This window comes from Callorhinchus milii, unplaced genomic scaffold (assembly GCF_018977255.1).
Source record: "Callorhinchus milii isolate IMCB2004 unplaced genomic scaffold, IMCB_Cmil_1.0 Scaffold30, whole genome shotgun sequence".
NCBI classification, from domain to species: Eukaryota; Metazoa; Chordata; class Chondrichthyes; order Chimaeriformes; family Callorhinchidae; genus Callorhinchus; species Callorhinchus milii.
Window position 1 is genome coordinate 1,851,103 of NW_024704771.1, and position 21,334 is coordinate 1,872,436.

General features: G+C 48.7%; 3 protein-coding genes across 3 annotated transcripts; 1 reads left to right on the plus strand and 2 right to left on the minus strand.

Moving 5' to 3' along the window:
- Positions 1-496: 496 nt before the first annotated feature.
- Positions 497-4,638, minus strand: LOC103179721 (nuclear factor 7, brain-like). The gene is made up of 6 exons (XM_007895117.2): positions 4,192-4,638; positions 2,847-2,942; positions 2,529-2,759; positions 1,951-1,973; positions 1,740-1,855; positions 497-1,106 (listed from the first exon to the last, which is right to left on the minus strand). The coding sequence occupies exons 1-6, from the start codon at positions 4,600-4,602 to the stop codon at positions 571-573; spliced, it is 1,413 nt and encodes a 470-aa protein (XP_007893308.2). The 5' UTR covers positions 4,603-4,638; the 3' UTR covers positions 497-570.
- A 3,508-nt stretch (positions 4,639-8,146) lies between these two features.
- Positions 8,147-16,259, minus strand: LOC103179722 (carcinoembryonic antigen-related cell adhesion molecule 21). The gene is made up of 5 exons (XM_042344843.1): positions 16,204-16,259; positions 12,690-12,792; positions 10,363-10,728; positions 9,022-9,294; positions 8,147-8,415 (listed from the first exon to the last, which is right to left on the minus strand). The coding sequence occupies exons 2-5, from the start codon at positions 12,712-12,714 to the stop codon at positions 8,246-8,248; spliced, it is 834 nt and encodes a 277-aa protein (XP_042200777.1). The 5' UTR covers positions 12,715-12,792; positions 16,204-16,259; the 3' UTR covers positions 8,147-8,245.
- A 1,996-nt stretch (positions 16,260-18,255) lies between these two features.
- On the plus strand, positions 18,256-20,532 carry LOC103179723 (nuclear factor 7, brain-like). The gene is made up of 4 exons (XM_042344770.1): positions 18,256-18,878; positions 19,250-19,336; positions 19,722-19,866; positions 20,504-20,532. The coding sequence occupies exons 1-4, from the start codon at positions 18,459-18,461 to the stop codon at positions 20,530-20,532; spliced, it is 681 nt and encodes a 226-aa protein (XP_042200704.1). The 5' UTR covers positions 18,256-18,458.
- Positions 20,533-21,334: the final 802 nt, after the last annotated feature.

Here is a 21,334-nt window from a genome sequence, read left to right on the forward strand (position 1 = left end):
CACTAGTCCTCACCAGCCTTCACTGGCTCCCTATCACAGAACAGATCAACTTCAAAATCATCACAATCTCTTCATTTTACTTCATCTTCAAATCACTTCATTCCCTGGCACCTCCCAAACTTTCCAACATGCTTACTCCCCATTGTTGCCCTGATCACCTGTTGCCCTGATCGGCTGGTTTTGGCCTCCTGCTTCTCCCCCGTCGCTTCTGCTCCACCATTGGCAGCCTGGTTTAAGCCACTATGCCACAAAACTTTGGAACTCCCTCCCTGAATCCCTCTACCTTGCTCCCTTCTTCCCCTTTTTCAGATAAGCCTAAGACCTTCCACTTCAATCAAATCTCACTTCCTCACTCCCCCCGATTTGATGTTGTGCGAGTGCCAAGCTCTCTAAGAGGCAAGTTGTTGATGTTGGTGACAAATAATACAGCCAAGTGTAGGAAGGCAGAATAAACAAAATATACCCAAGTGGATAAATAAGAAAATAGAAAGGGAAGTTTTATAAAGTTTGTTTGTTTAATTCCATCCACACAGCACCCACACTCCCGTAAAAACTGTCACTGTTACTGTCTTACAACCGGCAGATTCTCAGAGGCTCAGAGTTTTTCCCATCAAGATTACACTTGGGACTGAACAGAGGATAAAATTTCTCAGTGAAAGTTTGGGTGAAAGTGTGGAGATGAGTCATATTGTCAGCGTTGTAAAATGACACCTGTCCCCCCTCATAGTCCAGGAACACCCCAATCTTCCCGGGTCCCACTGTCAGGGTCAGGGGGGTACGAGGTGACGTTAGAGCCTGATAGACCCCGTCCCCAAGCCTCACCCCCCAGACCCCACCCTCTGGTGACAATGTGATTGTTTGTTTCCTGTTGATAGACTCTGTGGCCAATCCCACAATCCACCCAGTCTTGTTGCCCACCTGCACCTCCCAGTAATGTCTCCCCGATGTGAAGCCCTCAGATCCCAGGACAAAGGCCCAGTTTTTAAACCTCTTTGGGGTGTCGAGAAGTGGCTGCAATTTGTCTCCGTCTCTCACACTGGTCAGGTCCTCAGATAGGATGAGCTGAGGATGGACTGTGTCAGGATCCAGAATCAGAGCGGCCGGAGCTGAGAGAGAGAGGAAAATAACACAAAGTGGAGTGAGGGGATCACAGAATGCCTGTCTGTCTGTGTGTGTCTGTGTGTGTGTGTGTCTGTCTGTGTGTGTCTGTCTGTGTGTGTCTGTGTGTGTGTGTCTGTGTGTGTGTGTGTCTGTGTGTGTGTGTGTCTGTGTGTGTGTGTCTGTCTGTGTGTGTCTGTGTGTGTGTGTCTGTCTGTGTGTGTCTGTGTGTGTGTGTGTCTGTGTGTGTGTGTGTCTGTCTGTGTGTGTCTGTGTGTGTGTGTGTCTGTGTGTGTCTGTGTGTGTGTGTGTCTGTGTGTGTGTGTGTGTGTGTCTGTCTGTCTGTCTGTCTGTGTGATCCTTTGGTTGCAAAGCGAAGCTGCAATGGTTACAGCTATAAACAGCCCTGAGGGTGTCCCGCCGCCAGGCCGCCAGCAGAGGGCGCTGGTGACCGTGTGACTGGAGTCGCTGTTGGTGAAAACGCTCACACAGCGCCACCTGCTGACGTCACGCGGTAACTACAAGAGTACAGAGCTCTGCGCTGTGTTACAGTGACATCTCATCACCAACAATGTTTAATTTAGGATCAGGTGAGTGTCAGATATTCACACACCTTCAGTCTGAGAGTGGGAGACATGTACCTGGGCTGATGCTGTGTATTATCTCTCTCCAGACTGTGTACTGTAGAGGCCCTTTGTATATCCCCACAGGCAGATCCCCCCCAGACACTGACAGCACAAAACCATCAGCACTGATCCTGAAATAAGAGACGATCACATTACAAAGTTAAACTACACATTGTGTTTGGTTTGTGCATTAAATTCTGGGGATATTTTAAAATACTTTTCATACCTTCTCTTCCGAGCACTTTCCTCCTAAAGAAATGAAACACAGACAAATCTGAGCTCACACTGAAACACATTGCAAACTCAGATACAAGAATAGAATTCTACAGTACACCGTTTACTGTCATTACTACAGGAATGTTAGTCACTCAATGACGTTTCCAAAGTCCAGAAAGTTTAGATATAAAGTAGTGTTTGTGAGGTTATAGGCAGGGACACACAGTAAGACCTGCTCACCCTCACACACCCTCACACTCAGTAACTTACGGTAAAAATGCAATAAACAGAACATTAACAGGATTACACTGTAATTAGAAGGTAATTGATAACCTTCTCACACTGATAAATAAATGTTAATCCCAGAATAACCACATCTGAAGTGACCCTGGATGTTGGCTTTGCAGGAACACCGCAGGCCCTGGGAGTGACTGATGTGGGTTCAGTTCTGTACTGAGTGACAGCAGGAGAGTCCCTATCAGAATATAAAAATAATCAATAAAATCACTGGGCTGTTTAACAGACCGACTTTCTGCTGCAGACTGTGTGTAACTTTTATTGAAATGAATTATAATTTATTCACTTTACCTGCAGAAAGCTGAGAGAGTCTTTTTTCATCTGTTTCTGTAATGCTGAGAGATTCTGTTCAGTAAAATCTAATTTGTCCTGAATCTGCTGCAGATTATTCTCCATTTGGTGTAAAATCTTTTCCTCTCGCTCTCTGAGCTCTCGGATTACACGCTGCTCTCTGTCATTGAGGCTCTGGCGCATTTTAGCAAACTCTGCCGTGACATGGTTCTCCAGACTGTTCGCCTGTTCCTGCAAAATGAACGGTCAGACATCGCACTGCGCAAAGTAGAGAGACACACGACTGAGAGCCTAGACGTCAGCCCCGACACAACTTACCTTAACTTGTGAAATCTTTTGTTTCTGTTTGTCTTTAACTCGTAGAGCAGCATCCTTCCTCTGCGTGAGAGAAGCTAAGGAGGATTTCACTTTATCCTGGAATAAACAACAACAAATCAAATTTATGGGGCCTTTCACTGTGCTGTTTAACAGTCAGACTTTAACCATCCACGCAATCCCTCTCCCCGCATGAGTCTCTCCACCATCAGCATCCACGGATACACCTTCCACCTCACCAAGCCAGTCAGGAACCTGGGCTCTTGTACGACCCTTCCTCCCCCATATGCATGCCATGACCTGCTCTGCCTTCCCCCACCTCCGCAACATTGCCCAACACTGCCACTGCCTCACCCCTCAGGCCGCCGAAACCCTCATCTACGCATTTGTCACCTCAAGGCTCGACTACGGTACCTCCCTCCTTGTCAACCTCCCCAACTCTTCCTACACAAGCCGCAGATCATTCAGACAATCAGCACCACCTTTGACCGGCTCCACTTGCTCCCCATCCCTCAGAAGATAGAATTCAAATTCCTCATCCTTGCTTTCAACGCCCTCCATGGGCTTTCCCCCTCCTATGTCTCTAACCTGATACCCCCTATCAACTGGTCCACTCCCTGCACTCAGCAGGCTCTGGCCTGCTTCCGCGAGACCCACCCTACCACCAACAGCCAGGTTTTCAGCCTCTCTGCCATCCCATAATCCCTTTGCCTCGCTCCCTCCCTTGCCTCCTTCAAGGCACGACTCAAGATACTGCTTTCAACCATGCCTTCAGCTGTCCTACATCTCTGCCCTCCCTCATCCCAATCCTGCCCACCACCCCACTCTCCCCACCCCGCCCCGGATCCTGATCTCTGACCGTTCAGTGCTTTGGGACGTCCTCTCGAAATGAAGGGTGCTTTACAAATGTAATTTTGTTATGGTTGCTCACTTCGGTAGGAAGTTCCTAGGGGCTGGACAGATAGGGTTTGCACTCGAGCTGGGCATTGGAATCAGGAGGGGTGGAGGGCAGGGTGAATGAGAGTGGAAGGTTAGCCAAAAGCACGGTCTAAGAGGAAGGTGTTGAGGGTAGCATGGGAGGGCTGAGATGGAGAAAGGTAGAGAGAGTGAGGTTTAAAGGATAGTTGAGGGTCAAACAATGATCAAGGTACTGTCCTGGCTCTTATCAGGTGGGAGCGCATCGTGAATAGTGATGTTGTCAGCACCTAAAGTGAGAAGGAGCTGAAGAGAGCCAAACAGGAGGGCCTCTGTCCTGTTAACATTCAACTGGAAACACGACAGAATCAAATTATTTGAACGTGAAAATATACAGTGGAATAGAATGAATCCTGTGTGAGGATCCTTTTACCTTATAGATTTCAACAGCTTCGTCAATGGGCAGGAAGCTGTGACCTCTGTGTTCCCGGGAACCTTTGCAAACTAAACACATCAATTTCTTGTCATTTTCACAGAACAGCTTCAGTTCTTCCTGGTGCTTCTCACAGCGACGTTTAATGCCTGTCTCCTTCGGGGCCAGCCTCAATTCCTGAGCTTTCTCTGACAGGTTGGCCAGGGCCCGATTGGTCCTGAGATTCATTTCCGGGAAAGTCTCCTGACACACAGGACAGGTGTTTGGTCCCTGATTTTCCCAGCACCGTGTGATGCAGGAGCGACAGAAGCTGTGGCTACACTCCAGGATAACCGGATCAATGAGGAGATCCAGACAAACCGGACAAATTAGCTCCTCGATCAGACCGTGAGTCTGGTGTTGAGAAGCCATTTTACCCTCAGAACTCTGTTTCAAAATTGCTTTCACTTTCCTGTTTGTGAGGAGTGGCTCCTCCCCGATAACCAGTCACTTGCTCTTCAGCTCCGCCCTGTAATCTTTACTGATCAACGAAGTGAATACTGAGTGACAGGTTAACCCTCTCACTGCCTCTCTCTGGTCGTAGATTCCTGTAGCGTCCTGTAATGGTTAGATCACTCGCCTCGCAAGTGAGAGGATCCTGATTCGATTCCCAGGTAGGACAAAACTTTGGGCAAGTTTCCTTACTCTACACACCTCTGTTTGCCAAGCAGTAAATAGGAACCAAGTTGTTACTTGATTGGTGGATCTCTTTTCTGGGGGTAATAATTCCTTCAAAAAAAAATAATAATTTGGTCACGAAATCTACAACTGTTTGTGGGACACTGCTGTGCGCATTCGGATGCCACATTTCACCTACAAAATATACAGTCAATTCACTTTATAATATATTCTGTGAAGTATTTTGTTGTTTGCGGAGCAGAGGGAGTGGGCAGGCATATATAGGGTGAGGAGGTTGTAGAGGTAGAGGGGAGCAAGACCATGGAGGGCTTTCAAGGTGAGAATGAGGGTTTTGAACTTGATTCTCTGAGGGATCGGGAGCCAGTGAAGTCGGGCGAGGATGGATTCTCTGTGCTCAACGCAGACATGCTCTAGTCAGTCCCCACCTGGAGGAAGACATAAGGTTCTGGTCGATGAGACATAAGTGGCTGTTCAGCCCTTAGAGGTAGTGCAGAGGAGAGCAATAAGTGTTTAGGAATAAGCGAGAATAACAATATTTGTCAGCCTTCAGACACGGCTACATTGTTGTGAAGAGTGAACCTACACATCTACTGACTCTAATCTTTGCTATCAGCAATGATTTGACAAGCTTGGGCTCTTCTCTAGCTCAAACCCTCGTTCTCACTTTCAAAGTCCTCCACGGTCTTGGTCTCCCCACCTTTCTGACCTTCCAAACCCCATATTAACCTGTCCACTGCTTCCGCTCGATGGAGACCGGCCTGCTTCAGGATCCCTGGTGTTCAGTCATTCAGCATCTCTGCCCCCACACTCTGGTACTCTATCCTGCAATCCCTCCACCTCACCCCCTCTTTTCCCTCCTTCAAGTACCATCTAAAGGTATCCATCCACTTCCACTGCCTTGGGTCAACCTACCTCAGCCCCCCACCCCAACCCCCTCCACACCTCCTGACCCAAACTCCCAGCTCAGGTCCCAAACCCGATTGCCCAGCGCCCTGGGATGTCTTTCCAACATGAACGGCAATATACAAGTGTAATTTGTTGTTGTTCAGTCTGAAGAAGATACAATTCAGTGTGGACATAATAGAAGGTGCAGAACATTTTAACTGGGATTGAAAAAATAGCTCAGATCAATAGTTTTAGATGCACCGAGACAGAAGAACAAGAGGACACTTGTATCATATACTTTATTTGGAGCAAAGTTTACAGATTGGGTTCAATCCAAACACAAACTAATAGAAACCAGATCTCAAAGGGTGTGCAGGAACAGAGAGACCTGGGGATCCACATAAGAAAATCTATGAAGGTGGCAGTACAGGTAAATAAAGCTGCTAAAAAAGGATATGGGATACTTGTCTTATAAAAAGAGGCATAGAGTACAAAAATCAGGAAGTTATGATGACCCTTTATAAAACTCTGGTTAGGCCTCAGATACAGTACCTCAGGTAGGCCTCAGGTAAGTGCTCTGAGACGCCGTCCGGGGTGAAGGCGCTATATAAATCCAAGTTGTTGTTGTTCAGACCTGGGCATCACATGTTAGGAAGGATGTCAAGGCTTTGGAGAAGGTGCAAAGGAGATTTACCAGGATGGTACCAGGAAAAAGGGACTTCAGTTATGAGGAGAGGCTAGAGAAGCTAGGATTATACTCCTTGGAGCAGAGGAGGTAAAGGGGAGATTTAGTAGAGGTTTCTAAATTGTGAGGGGATTCGACAATGCGAATGAGAAATGTTTCCATGCAGTGAGTTGTTCGGATCTGGAATGCAATGCCTGAAAGGGTGGTGGAAGCCAATTCAATAACAACTTATAAGAGAGAAGTAGATAGATATTTGGGGAGGACAAATTTGTAGAGCTATGGGGAGAGCGCGGGGCAGTGGGACTAATTTGGGCAGCGCTTTCAAAGATGCAGCACAGACACAATGAGCCGAATGGCCTATTTCTGTACTGTATATTCTATGATGATTCAACAGGGAACCTGGCCGCAGAGACCTGCCTGGTCTGGCCACAGCCCATTCACACTCTGGTGCTGCAGGATCGGGCACTGCCCTGCAGTGCTGAACATGCAAGGATTATTATTATTATTATCATGATGGAGCATGATGCTGAGTGGGGGGAGGGGGAGGTGACTGTAGGCACGGTCAAATAAGAAGGTCTTCAGGGGTGACCTCAAGATGGCAAAGGAAGTGGAAATGCAATGGGGAGGGATAGAGGAAGAGTGTTCCAGAGTTTCGGGGAGTAGTGGCTGAAAGGGCGCCCGCCAATGGTGGAACTGAGGGCACAGGGGCCATGCAGAAGGCCGGAGCCATTGGAGCAGAGGCAGCAGGTTATGGGTTGGGGGTAAGCAGGTCAGAGAGGTAGGGAGGTGCCACAGCATGAAGGGATTTGAAAACGAGGAAGCACAGGAGCACAAAGCGTGATAAGGTGCTATATCAAATGCAAGGATTATTATTATTATAAATAGTGTTATTATAACACTATTATAAAAGTGTGATCACTTTGTAGATGTTTAAACAGCTATTTTGGCACAGAGTAACACAAAAGCATCATTATCATATAATTAATAAGAATCCTTGTATTTAATATGGCGCTTGTCATATTGTCGCGATGTCGCTAATCACTTCACAACATGTCCTGTAAAACGATGTGAATGTCAGAGATGCCGTCCTTCAGAAGAGATGTAAACAGAGGCCTCACCTCTCTGTTCAGGTGAACATTAAAGACCCCAAAGCACTAGGAAGAATGCTCACCCCCAGTCTATCCCTCCGAGTCCTCCCTTCGAGTCAGGCTGGCTGTGCTGTCATCAGCAATGCCCTGGAGTACTGTGGACCCGCCTGGCACAGCATCCTGACTACATATCAAGAATGCCCTGTATCTCCCCCCCTCTCCAGGAGGAGAGTCACCTCTGAGCCCTGTGTTCAGAACTGTACAGCCAGTGTCCTCTCCCGTACCAGGCTCTGTGACCCTATCATCTATTCTTGCCCGGCTCTATTGGCTTCCCATCACTCAGAGGATACAGTTCAAGATCCTAGTCCTCACCTTCAAAGCCCCCCCATGGCCTTCCTCCCCTAAACCTCTGTGACCTTCTAACCCCCTACCAAGCAGTCCACTCCCTCCACTCAGCGGGTTCTGGGCTGCTTCAAGTCTCCTGCCTCGGCTGCCCCACCATTGGGGGGCGGGTCTTGAACTTCTCTGGCCCCAACATTTAAAACTCCATCCCACAGTACCTCCACCTCGCGCCCTCCCTTGCCTCCTTCAAGACCCATCTGAAGACCATCCTCGTCGACTGTGCCTTCGATCACCCTGCCCCAACTTCATCCTTCCTGATCCCAACCAGCAGCTTGGGTGTCGATCCCAGATAGTCCAGTGGCTTGGAACATTCTCCTTACTTGAAAGGCGCTGTGTAATGTAATTTCCTGATGTTTGTTGTTGTGTTACTCTGAGGACACATAAAGCAAGGTTTCCTCCTCCTCCACCACCAGAGAGAGTAACAGAGGACGCTGGCGACCAGCAGCGCTGGGATCAGACTGAGGAGAAGAATCCATCGTCTGCGATCTGAGGGGAAAGAGTGACAGGTCTCTGCTGTAAATCCCATCTACTAATTGGATCTTTCAGCCTTTCACCACCCAGCCCCCAGGGAGAAACCTGTGCAGCCGAGGGTGATTGTCCATCAATAGTTGCTGCGCATCTGTCACACGGCATCTACAATGAGGCCCAGTTACACATCACAGTCCCCGAGTGAGTGTGGATTAAACAATACACAGAGAAATCTCAGAATAACCCCCCGACACAGTGTCAATTTGCTTATAGCGCTGGTGTCCTGTGGACCAAAGGAAAGGGGGTGGTGGCAGCGCTGCTTCTTGTGCATAGCGCACAGGAAGTGACATCAACAACATTTCCTCTGCAGACAATACACAGGAAGTGAGATCCTATGCAGCCAAAGCGCAGGAAGTGACATCAACAGGAAACCGACAAACCAGAAATCGGCCATTTTCCGCGCTTCACTTACAACGAGGGGGTTGAGATGTGGAACCAAGATGACCCCATAAAACAACAACAATTTGTATTGATACAGCGCCCCTCACACAGGGTGGAGCCCCAGAGCACTTGAATAACGAGTGCGTCCTGGGGTTTAATACGCAACAAGGATTCCTCTCTCACCTCGGTCTTGACTCTCCGCGCACAGCTTTATTGTCACTGGGACACTGGTTTGCTGACTGATTGGGTTCTCGGCTACACAGCTGTACTCAAACGCCTGCTCCTCACAGCCTGACTTTACCACCAGCACAGACCCACTGGACGTGAAGTTTTCAGACTCCAAATATGTTGTTTTTTTCCAGTAAAAAGCGATACCTGTTCCTTTGGAGACTGAGCAGTTCAGAGTGACATTGGTGAAGGCGTCACTGACCCTGATTATCGGCTGAGAAACAGGTTCTGAAACAGAAAGTTTTTTTTTTAATTCTTTAATCAGGTCTAACTCTGTTTGCCCGACCAAGTGACCATTATTGATTATGTGATCCTGGGCAGTGAGTGAATGTCGGCCACTCGACTGCAGAGAGCATCATAGCTGAGCCTGACCTCCTCTTCCCACCTCCCACACACACACACATAAAACCACCCACCCCCCCAATACACTCACCAGCAGAGGATGCTAAAGAACACCGGCTGTTTTGTTTTTCTCACCACGTTACCTCCCCTGCAACACTGGACAGAGAGCATCAAACTCAGCACAAACCAGAATCCAAACCAGCAGCTCTTGGTTCATAACCTTCTATTTTATCCACCTCATCTTCAGCCTGCCTCAACAAGAGGTTTGGCTTTTCAACCATTGAGCTACAGTGGAGTCTTGTAGCTGAGTGGTTAGAGCACTCGCCTCGCAAGCGAGAGGACCTGAATTCTATTCCCAGGCAGGGTGAAACATTGGGCAAGTTTCCTTACTCCACACACCTCCAGTTACCTTGCAGTAAGTAGGAACCTGGTTGTTAGTTGATTGGCAGGTTGCTTTTCCGAGGGTAATAATTCCTTCAAAAAATAATAATAATAAATAGGTCACTCAAACCACGACCATTTGTAGGAATTGACTCTATATTTTATCAGTGAACTGTGACAGCTAATTGCACACAGGGGTGTCCCACAAACAGTCATGGATTAAAGTGGCTAAATTATTATTATTGTTATCGATGGGCCGAATGGCCTCCTTCCAAGTTGTAAATGTCTGACTCTATGACATCAGCAGCAACCTGAAGGTGAAGAAGTTGGCCGTGTTTTAATGGTTTCATTAATACGCAGGACAGTGAACTATTGAACCCAGCAAATATTTGCCCACAAAATATATAGTCACTACACTTTACAGTGTATACTGTAAAGGGCTTTGAGATGTCTCAAAGACTTGCTAAGGCACTATATCAATGCAAAGATTATTATTACTACAGCACAGCTCCCTGTGCCTGGGCCCTGTTCAGCTGATCACTGGTGATACAGACCCACACCCTCAGTACTCACCGAACACTCGCACTTCAAACACATCGCGGTTATTGTTTCTCAGCACTGGCCCCAGGTAGTCTGTGGTGAGCTCATACACCCCACTGTCATTGAGAAACACGTCCCGAAACTGGACGATGCCAGCCTTGATGAGATGAACCCTGGCTGTGTAGTAGGGGTGCACAGTGAGGGGCCTGACCATCAGCTCTGAATTCCATCCCAGAATTTTAAGAGCGACGGGCCATTTCTTTCTCAAAGTAACTTCATATTTCTCGTCGCGGCTGCGATGGCGGACAGGAAACAGGACATCTCCTTTGACCGCGACGTTTTTGACAATGTTCAGAGAGGCAGATCTCGCTGCTTCATGCAGTGCCAAACAGTGGAGGACTGAAACGGAAAGGAAGACGTCACACAGCAGAAGTGAGTCCGAGATCACATTAATAATAATAATAATAATAATCCTTGCATTTGATATAGCGCTTTTCACGTCGGGAGGACGTCCCAAAGCGCTTCACAGAACACACTGTAAAGTGAATTGACTGTATATTTGTGGGCGAACGCGGCAGCCAATTGCGCACAGCAATGTCCCACAAACAGTCGTAGATTAAAAATGTCCAATTTATTATTGTTTTTGGAGGGATTATTATTAGGCGTGTGGAGTAAGGAAACTTGCCCAAGGTTTCGCCCTGCCTGGAATTGAACTCAGGTCTCTCACTTGCAAAGCGAGTGCTCTAACCACTGAGCTACAGGACTCCACATTATCTGAAAACCTGGTACAACAACAACATTTATATAGCACTGTCCACACAGGTAAGCACAATAGTGGCAGAGCCTGACTCCGAGCCGGAGCGTGGTGGGGGAATCCAGACTCCTCCCCCCGTCCCCCACGACAGGGCTCCACATGGAGCGACGGGCTCCACACTGAGCTACAGGGCCCACACTGAGCAACACGGCTCCGCACTGAGCTACAGGATGCCACAGAGATGTGGAAAACGCTTTAGTGGAGCTGCAGCCTCCAGAGCCGGGAGATCTGATGAGTTTGATGGTTTTCTGCTCTTGGTCGCACTACAGCCCCCCCCCCCCACTCCCCCCCACACAGATGTATAACAGTGAGATCGGGAGATGTGAGGTTTGGCTGTGATGTTCTCTACAGGCGAGTGACCAGCGAACACTCACTATAGCGCAATGTCCTACAATAAAGTGAATGATTTTATCTGGGCAATGGATTGGCCAGGACACCTGGAGGAACTGCTTTCTGTTTGTGAACAGCGATGCTATTTTCACCCGAACAGGCAGATGGGACCTCGGTTTAATGTTTCATCCTGTTGTCCTGACCGACAATCCTCAAGTTTATTTGCCTGTCATCGCATGTCTCTCTGTGGGTCTACTTGATGGTGCAAATGATTCCTGCATTTGGCTATAATACAATACAATTTACATTCACACTGCGTGTTTCACTTCAGGAGGATGTCTCAAAGTGTTTAAGTCAGTGACTACACTTGCTAATTATTACAGTTACACAACCAGCTAAAACTGCATAGCTTGCCATTGATATCATCGTCTGGCAAGCTTTCCTGCTGTTTGTCCAGCTAGGACCACCCTATCTGATAGGGCTATGGGTTGCAGGATTAACAGGAGCTGAGTGGGAGGATTCCCTGTCCCCAGGTCCTGCCGATGAGCTGGACTGACTGTGCTGTCAACAGCAGTGCACTGCAATACTGCTGACCCACCTGGCCACAGTACAGGTGTGTCCAGCCGTGGACAGTTGGCTCTTGCCTCTCTGTCAGCCCCAACTCCTTGGAGACAGTTTAATGCTAATGGGACGCTGCTAGCACCCACCCCAGGAGGCAGACCCGACACTCAGTTGTTTCCAGCTCCAATGTGCATCAGGAATCAAAACCCAAACCCTCCAGATCTCAACACCATCACGGCCTTGCTCCTTCCTACCTACTGACCCAATAGTAACCTCTCCGCTCTTTTTGCTCAGTAGGCTGTGGCCTGCTTCACGTCCCCCACCTGGCCCACCCCACCATCAGCGGTCGGGCCTTAAGCCTCCCTGCCTTTGGAACTTCATCCCACATTCCCTTTATTTCGCTTCCTCCCTTGCCTCCTTCTAGGTGTGTCTGAAAACCCTTGTCTTCAACCACACCTTTGGCCACCCTCCACCCTCCCTGATCCTGACCCCCAGCTCGGGTCCAAATCCCTGACTGTCCAGCACCTCGGACTGTTCTCCTGATGTGAAAAGCTCTTTACAAATGTAATTTTGTATTGTATTGTATCACTGACCGGCCTAATGACCCAGACGTGACAGAGCCCACAACCTCTCACCACACCTGCCCACACATTACCTGAAGCTACTTTCAGGAACTCCATGATGTGTAGAGAGTCTGAGCTGTTTCCCCTTCACTGCCCGGATCCTCTGCGCTGACACAGTCACTGTGTGGCCACCAGCTGTAGAGAAAGTATTCAAAGTTGGGTCCTTTTCTTTTCCAATAAACTTTTCTTTATATAATAATAATAATAATACTTGCATTTGATACAGCGCGTTTCACGTCGGGAGGACTTCCCAAAGCGCTTCACAGAACACACTGTATAGTGAATTGAGTGTATATTTGTGGGCGAACGGGGCAGCCATTGCGCACAGCAATGTCCCACAAACAGTCGTAGATTGAAAATGACCAATTTATTATTGTTTTTGGTTTTGGAGGGATTATTATTAGGCTCTGTGTGGAGTAAGGAAACTTGCCCAAGGTTTCGCCCTCTGCCTGGAATTGAACTCAGGTCTCTCACTTGCAAAGCGAGTGCTCTAAACCCCTGAGCTACAGGACTCTGATATATCCACTGAGCTATATCCACAGTGGCTATATCCACTGAGGCGGTTACACTGAGCATCAGCCAATGAACCAGTCCTGACAAACAGAGCAAATATTGTATAAAACAAGTAACAGAAACTGCCGTTAATCCTCACACCTCCTCCAGTGAGGAAATGTGCACAAATCTCACCATTAACAGTGAGACCACCAGTCACTGCCCCCAACACAGGCACCGAGACACGGGGCAGAGCAGAGCCCCGGCAATGCCGACACTGACAGATCCCACAAATACAGAGAGACAGAATCCTGATATATTCAGACCAAATAAAACATGTAGAAAGAAGAGCGTTCCCACAAAAAGAAATGTGACAAGAAAGAATGGAATGTTTTGTGTCAGGAAACAGTGAAAGGAAGATCTTGGACTCAGTGTTATTTTGAGTTGACTGTTGTACAAACATACATACATACATGCATGCATGCATGCATGCATGCATGCATGCATGCATGCATGCATGCATGCATGCATGCATGCATACATACATACATACATACATACATACATACATACATACATACATACATACATACATACATACATACATACATACATACATACATACATACATACATACATACATACATACATACATACATACATACATACATACATACATACATACATACATACATACATACATACATACATACATACATACATACATACATACATACATACATACATACATACATACATACATACATACATAAATAAAGCCATCTCACGGTAATAAACAAGCTGATCTCATTGTACAGAACAAACTAAACTGATTATATTTTTTAAGAACGATCTGAAACAGATTTTACTGACTGTCTCACACCACAGACCACCGAAACCCTCATACACTCCTTCATTACATCGAGGCTCGATTTTCCAAACTCTCTGCTTGTCGGTCTCCCCAACTCCTCCCTCCATAGACTACAGATCATCCAGACCTCTGCAGCCCGTGTCCTCTCCTGCACTCGGCTCCGTGACGCTATCAACCCCATCCTCGCCCGACTCCATTGGCTTCCCATCACACAGAGGATACAGCTCAAGATCCTGATCCTCACCTTCAAAGCCCTCCATGGCCTTGCTCCCCCCCTACCTCTCTGACCTTCTAACCCCTCCCATCCTGTTCGCTCCCCTGCTCAGTGGGCTCTGGCCTGCTTCACGTCCCCCGCCTCGCTCACCCCACTATCGGGGGGGGGCCTTTCACCACTCTGCCCCCACCCTCTGGAACTCCATCCCGCAGTCCCTCCTTCTCACCCCCTCCCTCACCCCCTCCAAGACTCATCTCAAGACCCTCTTCGTTAACTTAGGTTTTGATCTCCTTGCTTTGCCCCCTGCCCTCCACTCTCCACCCCGCCCCCCTGGATCCCCAGCTCGAGTCCATAACTCTGTCTGTCCAGCGTCTTGGGACGTCCTCCCCACGTGAAAGGCGCTTTACAAATGTAATTTTGTTGTTGTTATTGTCACAGTGAATTCAAGTCAGACGCGTCTGGAGTCTATTGGTGGATCAAGTGGGCGCAGGGCCCGGGGGAGAGTCAGGCAGAGAGGGGAGAGTTAGGGACAGTGGGGGAGTTAGGGACAGGGGGGGGAGTCAGGGACGAGGGGAGAGTTAGGGACGGGAGGAGAGTTAGGGACAAGGAGAGAGTTAGGGACGAGGGGAGAGTTAGGGACAGGGGGGGAGTTAGGGACGAGGGGAGAGTTAGGGACGGGGGAGAGTTAGGGACGAGGGGAGAGTTAGGGACAGTGGGGGAGTTAGGGAGGGGGGGAGTCAGGGACGAGGGGAGAGTTAGGGACGAGGGGAGAGTTAGGGACGGGGGAGAGTTAGGGACGGGGGAGAGTTAGGGACGGGGGAGAGTTAGGGACGGGGGGAGAGTTAGGGACGGGGGAGAGTTAGGGACGGGGAGAGTTAGGGACGAGGGGAGAGTTAGGGACAGTGGGGGAGTTAGGGAGGGGGGGAGTCAGGGACGAGGGGAGAGTTAGGGACGAGGGGAGAGTTAGGGACGGGGGGAGAGTTAGGGACGGGGGGAGAGTTAGGGACGGGGGGAGAGTTAGGGACGGGGGGAGAGTTAGGGACGGGGGGAGAGTTAGGGACGGGGGGAGAGTTAGGGACGGGAGGAGAGTTAGGGACGAGGGGAGAGTTAGGGACGAGGGGAGAGTTAGGGACGAGGGGAGAGTTAGGGACGGGGGAGAGTTAGGGACGGGGGAGAGTTAGGGACGGGGGAGAGTTAGGGACGGGGGGAGAGTTAGGGACGAGGGGAGAGTTAGGGACGAGGGGAGAGTTAGGGACGGGGGGAGAGTTAGGGACGGGGGAGAGTTAGGGACGGGGGGAGAGTTAGGGACGGGGGGAGAGTTAGGGACGGGGGAGAGTTAGGGACGGGGGAGAGTTAGGGACAGTGGGGGAGTCAGGGACGAGGGGAGAGTTAGGGACGAGGGGAGGAGTCAGGGACGAGGGGAGAGTTAGGGACGGGGGAGAGTTAGGGACGGGGGGGGGAGATTCGGGGGCAGAGAGGTGTTCAGTAGAGTCTAAAGACACACTGAGACCTTCTGCAAAGTTATAGCAGCAGATTTTTCGGTTTATTTCCTGCAAGAACCGCGGAAAGAGGGTAAGAGAGGTGGAGGCTGCGGCTGAGCTCTTACATGTGCTTTTCTGTCGCTTTCTCACGGTTTCCTGATCCAATAAATGTTCTCTTCACATCTCACAACCTGTGGGTTTATCCTCACTATCCATCCGCAGGAGCGCGGGTTACATTTTACTTTCTCTCTCACACAGTAACATTTTACTTCCTCTTTCACACACAGTTACACTTTACTCTCTCTCACACACAGTGGTAAATTTTAGACTGTCGTACAAACATATGCTTTCAAATAAATATATCTATTCAAAAATAAAGCCATCTCACTGTAATAAACAAACTGATCTCATTGTACACAACAAACTAAACAGATTATATATAATTTCAAAAACGATCTGAAACTGAAAAACGCTGCAATTTTACTCACTGCGAATTCAAATCTACCGCTTTTCTGTCTGAAGACGGATCAGCAGTTTCTGCCCCTAATTCCGCCCACAGCCAATCAGTGACTTTTATTTTGTTTCAAATCGTTTCTGGGGTCAGAGCTGTGACTGATCTCTGTTGTGACTGTCAGTGGGAGGTAACAACCAGAGTTTGTTTCAACTGAAGAATTATAAAACCTCACACTAACCTCACAAGACAGTCAGGGAGTTGGACCTGAAGAGGGTGTTGGGATCAGGAGTGATGGAGGGCAGAGAGAAGAGGGAGGAAGTGGAGGGAGGAATGAGTGGGCCCGAAGAGGGAGGTGGGGAGGGAGTGGTTTTAGGAAGGACAGAGTTAGCAGATTGTAATGAAGAGGTGTATGAGTGTTTCGGCCGCCTGAGATGTGAGGCAGTGGTAGACTCGGGCAAAGTTGCGGAGGTGGGGTAAGTCAGAGCGGGTCATGACACAGATGTGGGGGAGAAAGGACAGTTGAGTCGATGAAGGTGCCTCAGTTCCTGACTGGCTTGGTGAGGTGGAGTGTGCTTGGATAATGTTGCTGTCAGTGCCTGAGGTGTGGAGGCATTGGAGTGAGCCAATCAGTAGAGCCTTGTTCGTGCTGACGATCAACTGCAGAAAGTTGGCGCTCTTCCAGGACTTGGTGTCCAACAGGCAGTCTGTCAGGACATCATAGACCTGGGATCGAGGGTGGAGGCTGAGAGATAGAATTGGGTGTCATCCACATATATGTGGTATGATGTAAAGTGAAACTGGGTGTTGTGGCTTCGGAGAGGGGGGACGGTGATCCAATTTTTGGTGAGGAAGAGGATGTCAATGTATTTGACGACAATTAGGTAATGGATGTAAAGTGCTTTACTGGAGAGCGAACGGACATTTTGTAGGGTGTTTGGAGGGGACAGATTGCCGAGGAGTTTGAAGGATTGCGTGGTGGGGGAAAGGAGGAGAATTAACAGGAAGAGAGGGAATGTGAATTGAGAGATTAAAATCCGTGATCTGGGACCCACAGACCTTGTAGGGAAAGTGGGGGGATGGGGCTGTCAGGGTGACTGCTGGACAGCCAACGGCTTGTACCATAATGAGCCCGGTGGAGAATTCCCTGGAGCACAGGGAAGCTGTGGGATGGGCCTGGATGGAGAGGAAGCCGTGTGGGCGATAGGAAAATAGAAGCGAGCGGGAGTAATGCAGGATGTGCGACAGGGATGGGGCATTTTGGGGATGGCAGCTCAGGTCAGGGAGCGGATCCGGGGCGTTGGGAACAGCGCTGATTGTTGGAAAGACAATTATAATAATAATAATAATAATCCTTGCATTTGATATAGCGCTTTTCATGTCAGGAGGTCATCCCAAAGCGCTTCACAGAATATACTGTAAAGTGAATTGACTGTATATTTGTGGGCGAACGCGGCAGCCAATTGCGCACAGCAATGTCCCACAAACAGTCGTAGAATGAAAATGACCAATTTATTATTGTTTTTGGTTTTGGAGGGATTATTATTAGGCTCTGTGTGGAGTAAGGAAACTTGCCAAAGGTTTGGCCCTCTGCCTGGAATTGAACTCAGGTCTCTCACTTGCAAAGCGAGTGCTCTAACCACTGAGCTACAGGACTCCACTCCAATTATGAGAAGGTTTGATAGAGAGAGAGAGAGGAGAGAGGACTGGAAAGGGAAGGATCGCTGTGAAGAGGGTGGAGTCGATTCCCACATTTCGTTGCAAAAGGCACCTCCACCTCTTGGAGCAGCTCAGCCCAAGGTCCCAGACACAAAGTGCAGCCAGTGACAGAGGCTCAGGTGGGTAACAATGGCGGGGGCTGGGAGCCACAATGCATCGCGCCAGAGAAAGCCCTCTATCTCAAGCGCTGGGCATCTCCACGCATGCGCTGCTCCGGCCCTGCAGCGCTCGGTAAGTGAACGGGCAGTGCGCGTGCGCGGAGCCATACAGATAGAGCGCTTTCATCCGCGCAGTGCATTGTGGCTCCCGGGCACCGCCATTGCTGCTGTCCATTCTGGTCAGTGTCAGCAACACAAACCCCTGCACAGGCGGCGCTTCCTCTTGTCCCCGTCTCACACCCTCCCACTGTGGAAATGTCATGACTATTATTATTATTACCTTCTGATCCAGGCCCAGGGGGAAGATCACAGCCACAAAACTCCCAAACAAGCATTCTGCTGAATTCTGGGTCTGGACACAGCCCCAAAGCCTGAGAGTGACAGCGGTTTGTGGGAGTGAGCGGTGGAGGGGGACATGGCCGGCAGAGAGCAGGACCAGAGCTTAGCAGAGGATCTCACTTGCCCCGTTTGCCTTGACCTGTTCAACGATCCGGTTTCTCTGGTTTGCGGCCACTATTTCTGCCGCTCGTGTATCGCAGGCTGTTGGGAGAGGCAGGAGACTCATTCCTGCCCGGAGTGTCGTCGGGCGTGTCCGGGAAGGGAGCTGAGAGCCAGTCGACCTCTGGCTAATCTGTCCGAAAGAGCTCGAAATCTCAGTCTGGATCCGAAACTGGGAGAAAGGGAACATTGTTGTGGTGATCATCGGGAAGAGCTGAAGCTGTTTGGTGAAACAGACAAGAAATTGATCTGTTTGATGTGTTTCTTTTCTCCCAAGAGACAGAATCACAAATCGCACAGCATTGTGTCAATAGACAAAGCTGCTGAGATCTACAAGGTAAACAAGGAACAGAGTCTATAACTTGACTGCTGTTCTCTCTTTCTTTCACCAGCCGAGTGTCTGAAACACACTGAAGCCCATTGCTGAGCTTAAGAGAATCCCAACCAGGCGGTCACCGACACGTTGAATATTGCCGTGTGTCCCCAGAGCGATGCACCCTGCTACAAATTCTGTAGAATATTAGGCATTAGTTGACAAGAGCTAAGGCTTTGGTATCCCAGAGTATATGTCGAGATAGCTACTTAAGTTTAACCAGGTAAACGGCGTCACTGGTCATTGGGAGCGCTGTCTGACAGGCTGCCCCCTGCGTGTTCTCTCTGCTCACACTGATACAGTTAGAGATGTGTTGATTTCCATTTTGATTGCAGGAAAAACTGAAATCAACTTTCAATTTGGTTCTGAAGAGAAAAGACGCTGTTCTCCGAGCTGAATTTGAGCAAAAAGAGAAAATTTCTGCGTGAAAGTAAGTTGCTGTGTGATAGGAGTCGGCCCACAGTCTCACCTCCGAGTTGGAAAGTTGTGGGATTCATCCCCACTACGGGCTCTCAGTCGTGTTTCTCTCTTTACCGTGTGATGTCTGGGCTCTCAGTCGTATTTCTCTCTTTACCGTATGATGTCTGGGCTCTCAGTCGTGTTTCTCTCTTTACCGTGTGATGTCTGGGATCAGTCATGTCTTTGTCTTTACCGTGTGATGTCTGGGCTCTCAGTCGTATTTCTCTCTTTACTGAGTGATGTCTGGGCTCTCAGTTGTCTCTGCCTTTACTGTGTGATGTCTGGGCTCTCAGTCGTGTCTCTCTCTTTACTGTGGCCCGTTGTGATGTCTGACGCTTAATTTTGCAGAAACAGGCGAGCAGTCTGCAGAACAACGTCACGGCTGAGTTTGTTAAAATGCATCAAAGCCTCAAAGACACAGAGCAGCGTGTAATGCGAGAGCTCAGAGAGCGAGAAGAGGAGATTTTACAGCGAATGGAGGAAGCTTTTTCAGGTTTGAAGAGCAGCTAAAATCTATTGACCGAGAATTAGCAATGTTACAGAACACGACTCTGGCTCCTTTCTGAGGGTAAGAAAAGGAGATTATAATATGATAATAATTCTTGCATTTTATACGGCACTTTTGACTTCTGGAGAAGTTCTCAAAGCGATTCACAGAATCCACTGTAAAGTGTAGTGACTGGATTTTGTAGGCGAATGCAATAGCCAATTTCCGCAGCAAAACAGCCCCCAAAACAGCTTTGAAGTGAAGGACCAACTATATTTGGGAGTAAATCCATTCACATTTCCAATCGTTTCTAGGATCTTTAACATCCACCTGAACAGGTGCAGACAGCACCTCGGATACACCTCTGACAATGCTGTGCACCTCCCAACTCTGCAAAACTAACAACGTAACAGAGTGAATTTCAGCTCAGCCCTTACATTCATCTACAAAACACACACAAAACCTACACTTTGTGGTGAATCCCGTGAAGCGCTTTGAAACGTCCCGTGAAAGGGTCTGCACCAAATGCAAAACTCCTTCTTATCTTGGGTAAAGATCCCCGAGCGACCCACTGTGTGGAGATTGTTCCACACGCTGAGGGTTATCTGGCTGTGAACTCTGACCTCTCTTTATTTTATTTCAGGAGGAAACTTCTCGGAAGATCAGATCTGACGTTCTCTTCATACAAACTGATCCAATCATTAATGTCAAAGCAGTAACCACGAGATATTCATGTTAATCTGTTATCTTTGCAACATCAGTGAAGCCTGGATTGAGCCGTCAGTGGTACAAGGAGATCTGACTTTGGCAATACCCAAAGGGCTTTTGCAGCTCACAGTGTGGAGAGAAATGATCAACATGACCAGCCTTGGTAAGGAGATCCTACATCATCCCGCACCGTAAAGCCCTCACTGGGCGGCAGATGCAGAGTTGATTTGATCAGCAGTCGTGTGTCTATCACATGTTTAAACCCATCACCGCGCTTCAGAGTCTCACTGCCCTTTCGGGCAGATCATTCCAAATTCGAACAACTCGCTGAGTGAAAACATTTCTTCTAACCTCTCCTCTGCTTCTTTTGGTAGATATCTTAAGACTGTGACCACGGGTCACAGACACACCTACCAGCGGAAACAGCTTTTCCCTATCTCACCTGTCGAAACCTTTCATGATCTTGAAGACCTCTATCAGGTCCCCGTGTAACCTTCGCTGCTCTAATGGGAAAAGTCCTAACTTCTCCAGCCTGTCCTCATAGCTAAGCTTCCCCATTCCCGGTATCATTCTCGTGAATCTTCTCTGCACCCTTTCCAGTGCCTTAATATCCTTCCTGAGGTAAGGTGCCCAGAACTGGAGGCAGTACTCCAGCTGAGGCCTAACCAGTGTTTTGTACAGATTAAGCATAACTTCCCTACTGTTATACTCTATGCCCCTACTAATGAAGCTCAGTACACCAAATGCCCTTTTTCTGCCCTATCTA